General features: G+C 30.1%; 1 protein-coding gene across 1 annotated transcript; it reads right to left on the reverse strand.

The window, feature by feature from the left end:
- Positions 1–1,343: 1,343 nt before the first annotated feature.
- LOC109169837 lies at positions 1,344–2,879 on the reverse strand. The gene is made up of 5 exons (XM_019318726.1): positions 2,755–2,879; positions 2,505–2,663; positions 2,352–2,405; positions 2,109–2,255; positions 1,344–1,736 (listed from the first exon to the last, which is right to left on the reverse strand). The coding sequence occupies exons 1-5, from the start codon at positions 2,854–2,856 to the stop codon at positions 1,344–1,346; spliced, it is 855 nt and encodes a 284-aa protein (XP_019174271.1). The 5' UTR covers positions 2,857–2,879.
- Between the last annotated feature and the right edge of the window lie 3,648 nt (positions 2,880–6,527).

Raw genomic sequence — 6,527 nt, forward strand, 5'->3', positions numbered from 1 at the left:
AACAAGTCAATTTGAACTTTTTTTTTTTTTGAAAGTAAGTCAATTTGAACTTAATTGAACAATTTTTACCCATTTAGGGGACCTGACATGAATGAAGCTTTTTTTCACTTTAAGGAACCCAATTGCACTATCCACTCGACTTAGGGGGCTAATTTGACACTTTTTTCTGTGTAATTATCATATAAATGTACTATGAGTTTAAAGTATATAATATAATAATCTCAAGTGTCCAGATGCTATGAGTACAAGTTTAGGTTAATTGCTTCGATCAATTCGGTTTTTAGTTTTCAAAAATAAAAAACATTCTTGTTTGTCTTCCGATGGTTTTCAATATATATATATATATATATATATATATATATATATATATATATATATATATATATATATTTCAAAATTTACATCTATCACATAGAGAAGAAAGGACGAGGAGGAGAGGGGTATGGTGAATCATACAAAATATCACTTGAAGGACAAATGGACACATATATACCAACCACGTTCCCCTAGCTTGCTATGTGCATCTGAATAATTAAGCACTTAATTGGATCCATGGCATCATTCAGTTTGAATCAAGTGCTCAAACTTAGCAATACTAGTCCAAACAACTATATATACCACAATACGAGACTGATACATTGACTAAATTACATACCACAGAATTTCTTAAAACTTTGAGACGCTTAGATATTTCAAATCATTGTCTAATTAGCTTGCAAGTTGGATCTCCATTTATGCTTTAATTTTGCGGAACATTGACCATATTGATATTGTATTCTTGATTTGTGCAATGGTATGAGATTGGTCATTAGATCATGTTATGTGAAGCGAATTGAAAGTGATGTTAGGAAATAGTATGGGTATACGAGTCTTGATTCCAAGATTGTGGTTGACATCATGAGATCCTTGATTGCCAGGTAAGTTTCAAATGAGACAATTCCCTATAATGTTGTCTTACGCAATGACAATGAATAAGAGTCAAAGACAAAGTCTTACAAACGTTGGTTTACTTTTGAAAAATTCACATTGACAGTTGTATGTGGCTTTGTCTAGAGTTAACAGCCCAAATGGTCTTAAAGTGGTGGTTTTAGTTGAGAATGGAAAGTATTCTTCTTCAACAGTAAATGTTGTGTATCAACAAGTTTTTAAAAATTTGTAATTGGATATATATAATTATTTCAATTTATCTTTATGTCTACTCATATTTATGACTTTGGTAAATTTAGTATTGTTTTGAAACATTTTGTACTTCATATTTCGCATTAAATAATTATATATTTTTATAAAGATGTGTATTAGTAATTCAATATTTATTTATAATATAGTTTAATTTTCATCCCGTACTAGTAGACACAACGTGAATGATCAGGGCCACCCGTACCTCCATATATAAAGGAGTATCTCCACCAATCATCACCAGAATTATATGCTTGAGCTCCGGCAAGGAAACATCTGGACTCTTGAACTTGAAGGATCATAGCATCCCCAACACTAAAATCTCCTTTTACAGGATCAGAATAAGCTAATCGACGCATATAAGCCGTTCTATCATACTTTTTATATTTAAAAGTGCCACTTCCCATCTGAGGGCTATTATCTTCATTTTCTGGTTCGTAAATCTCTCCTCCAAATCGCAATTGACGAGCACTTTCACCCATCTTTGAAAATATGGACCTTGTCCACGTACCAAGTAGATTTCCATTGTAATACAACTCCCAATCTGAAGTAGGAGTCCCCTAAACAATGTTTAGCACAAAATTAAATTAGATTTAAAATTTTATTTTATTTCATACATACATACATACATATACACACACACATGAAATTTGAAATTTTTTAAGGCACACAATACATTGTGTATCCTGGTGCATATATAACATATCGATTGGCTACAGAGATCCCACATGAATATAGGTGCTTGGCCTTTTTATACTTATATAAAAAAATAGAGTTATGTTAATTAGTGTAAACAAGTGTGCAGTCAAAATAATAATGACTCAAAATTTAGTGCGTTTTAATTTACTGCCCCTTAAGCACTTAGAATTTTTCATAAGCATAAATAAAAAGCTAATTTGCAACAAATCCATTTCACGCAATATAATACTTACCTTATGCATTTCGAGGGTCACATCAAATTGTTCTCCATACGATTTAGATGTTTGGGGAAACCCATAATCAAGTGGTACAACATTAGATGTTATCACAAATCCAGGACAACGATTGATATAGCATCCCGTTTTTTCATAATTGTCACTCTGTGCATACATTATTGATTTACATTAGTTAATTATTTTAAAAGTAAAAAAGTCTTTTTGATAATTGTAAAAACAAGCAAGTAAACAAATACTAACTGTCCATCTACTAAATAATCGAGTGCGCGAATCACCATATAGTCCAGGATTTACCTAAAAATAAACATATCAGATTTACATAAATAATTGGGCAAAAATGTTGACTATTTCATATTGAGTTCAAAAGCATGCATAAAATTTTGAGTAACTTACAATCCAACCAACTCGTATTTGATTATCTCCATCCTCCACATACAAAGAACCCGAACTATATTGGTTATCCGCGTTTAGTTTTGGTTTCCATATAGTCATTGTAGCACGAGCACCAGTAAATCTTCCAGAAGGAGAATTTCCAACTAAAAGTCCCGCAAACTGAACAACAATAAATATTTTTAATATAATGTCAAAATCAACATTTTATTAGTATTTCATACTTTACTAAAATTTTCAAAGTGTGCCTTACATCATTGTGACTTGGAGCAGCATATGAATGATTGTCTAACTTTTGGGGGGTGTATTGCGCTCTTTGCACATTTTGAACAATTTGTAATTGTTTTTTAGACATTTTACGAATAGGGACACTTCCAATAGGACATCCTTTCTTATTCAACCATAAGTCTTCAGGATTGAAACTATCATTTTTCTTAGCTATTGAACGTTGTTCCTCTGATGCGAGTTTAGCCTTTTGCCTCTCTAATTCCTTAGCAATTGTCATCTGTGTATGTAACATTTTAGTAAAATTCCTTTTTGCCAAAAATCAAAACAAAAGTTTATATATAACAAATAAGATTTGAAACATGCATCTATCATACCTGAATTCTTTCTGTTGCCATTGTTGGATGGTCCATACCAGGTTGTTTATATATGTCCACACAATCATAAATATCACCATGAATGGTCTGTCATGTTTATAAATATAAATATGTCAAGTTGTAAATATAAGCAAATAACACTTATTTACAAATATTAGTTATTATGCACTAAAGAGTGTAATAGAATATATATATATATATATATATATATATATATATATATAACAATATTTAAATTAAAAAAATATTTTAGACCTTAAAATTACCTTTAAACGAGTAATAATTGAACCGTTCTTATATCCTTTCGCTTTTCCCCAACTATCAACATTATTGCCATAGCTATGGTTGATAACAAAAGCAAAAAGAACAAAAAGAATTATGTTTGTTCTCAAAGCCATGACGTACTAATGATTTCATAGGCTAGTGATCATATTTATAGATTAGAATTACTTAGCATAAAATAGGTAACAAATGAATTAAGAAAAAAAATCATAAATTAATTTATAATATATGAATATTGATGCAAATCTATATAAATGGAATAGCATCCTTATCAGTTGAGGTTATTTCTCAGTTATTTGTGGGTCCCAGCATCCACCTCATCCTCTATCATCTCATTCAATTACAAAAAATCCTTCTCCACATCAATTTTGAGTTATTTCTCAGTTTTTTATGCACCCACTATTTAACTCACTATATTTTAATTATTTCTCTTACTTATTGGGACCACAAATATACCATACTTTGCATAAGAAATATTTTTGAAATAACTCCTCCCTACATCAGCTATTAACTTTGAGTGGAGAGAATTCATGTAGAAATAACTCCTAAATAACTACTAGTGTGGATGCTCTAAGGATATGATACTTACCTTTAATATATATATATATATATATATATATATATATATATATATACCAAATATTTTTATATAATAAATATATGAATATTAATGCAAATCGATATAAATCTAATCCTTTATTATCTTGGTATATGGTGCTATATTCAAAGATAATACTACGTAACAAACAACACTCACGTATTACAATACTCATTATGCTGCACAAAATTAATTTAAAATATAGTTGAAATTTAATTAATCCATCAAAATTACTTTTTAAATTATTATAATATTATTATAATATTTTATAATTATTATATATCTTTTCTTAAAGTGTAACCTGACTTCTCATCTCCATTGTTTTAGTTTTGGATACTTTGACTGCTGACCATTAAACAATTTTCACACATTGTTTTAAATAAGAAACAATTTTCATGTATATAGACTAATTAATGAAATAGGTATTAAAGTTTATATTTTTTTGAATTAATGTGTATTTCTTATATGGTATTATGTAATTTATATATAATCAAATATTAAATAACATTACACAGAATATTATGAATATTGACTAATCAATGAATTAGGTACTAAAATTCACCAGCATCAAAAAAAAAAAGGTACTAAAATTCACCTTTTTCGAATTAACGTGTATTTCTTATATGATATTTTGTAATATATAACCAAAAATATTTTGTAAGATATATATATATATGGTATTAAAATTTACCTTTTTTGAATTAACGTGTATTCTTTATATAGTGTATAAACTAATTAATGAAATAGGTATTAAAGTTTATATTTTTTTGAATTAATGTGTATTTCTTATATGGTATTATGTAATTTATATATAATCAAATATTAAATAACATTACACAGAATATTATGAATATTGAATAATCAATGATTTTTGATAGATCCGGTATGACAGTAGGTGCCATAATGCTGAAGGTTGACTGTTGCAGAATAACGCTTTTAACTGATGGGGAAAATAGCAACGTCAACGCACGATCTGGAAGCCTTTTAAGAAGCACGGACACTACGGATGTATGGTAGGAAGAAAATCTGTGCCGTGTTATAATAACACTACCTTAAAAGCGTTATTTGCCCGGTAACGGTGCAGTTAGAACCCTGGCATGCTTTCGATAGGCTACACAGACCTACTACGGATAGCTTGCACTAGCAATCACGTAGGCGAACCTCACTATTGCTCAGACCTTAACCGATAGTCACGAATTATATATATTATATTATAATATATATTAATTCTTATATAGAAAGAAGGAAGAAGCTTGCGTGTGTTTTTAATGAACAAAAGAAGTATGCTATATATAGTAATATAGTCTTCACTTCTTGGCCACTAATGTCCAAAAGACATGCTACACGCCTCATTCTCAATAAATGAGATTCACTCATTTTGAGTGAAAGATGGCAACGCATAAGAAAGCTTTCATCTTTGATTTTCCCAACAATACATAGACGCACCAAATCAATCATCCATCATATACTAAAGAAAAAAAGTCAAATAAGTCTCTAAATTTTACCCAAAAAGTCAATTAATAAGCTCTTAAATTTTAGAAGTTACAATTAAATCCATAAACATATTATTTTGGAGCGATGAAACCCACTAACCTATTGGTGACCTGTAATTGCAAGTCAATTAAGGTTCCAACCACCTCTGACGAACCTCTGGCAAACATCCGACCAAGTTCTGGATAGCTAGATAGGTCAAATACTAGCTACCAATGACCGTCTACGGTCGCCAGTCCTGTTCTACCGGAAAAGGTGACGACCAACTTGGTTGCCTTCTCCAGTAGCCGGAGAAAGCGGCCAACTTGGTCACCTTCTCTGGCAGAACACGACAACGTAACAATCGTCGGTATTTGACCAAGCTATCTAGAATTTGGTCGGATGTTTGTCGGAGTTGGCTGGAAGTCTGGAACCCTATTTGATATGTAATTCTCAGGTCACCAACATGTTAGTGGGTTTCATTGCTCCAAGATAGCATGTTTGTGGGTTCAATTGCAACTTTAAAAGCTCAAGGACCTAATTGATTTTATTGATAAAGTTTACGGGCTTATTTGACCATTTTTCCTATACCAAATTATACCTGGATCACGGTTCACATTGTAATTTAAAATGAATTATTAATTAATATTTATTTTTAATATATTAAATATTTTTTAATTATAGGTTTATTTTTAGATATTATACTAAAAATGAACATCCAATACACTAGAAATTAACATTCAAAAAGTGAACATATAATACATTAAAAATATTTAACTTGTATGTCAATAATATGCCTTACAATTTTGGCCATGGTCCATGTGGTATGATGATTGCTCATATATACAACCCCTTGTACTCTAAATATGCAGCTCACATACAATGTTCCTCTTAATAGTTACCTTAGCTTGCCATTCATAAATGATTGACTTTATCATTAATTTTTTTTTAATTTTTAAATTCAATGTTTTTGGAAGAGTTCAACTTGTCAATCAACCCAAAAACAAATTCATAAGTGTAGCTTTTGCTAGTATTTGCATGGTGCAAGATTCAAATTTTTGGATTTAGCCTATG

The sequence above is a fragment of the Ipomoea nil genome, unplaced genomic scaffold (assembly GCF_001879475.1).
Source record: "Ipomoea nil cultivar Tokyo-kokei standard unplaced genomic scaffold, Asagao_1.1 scaffold3321, whole genome shotgun sequence".
Lineage (NCBI taxonomy): Eukaryota > Viridiplantae > Streptophyta > Magnoliopsida > Solanales > Convolvulaceae > Ipomoea > Ipomoea nil.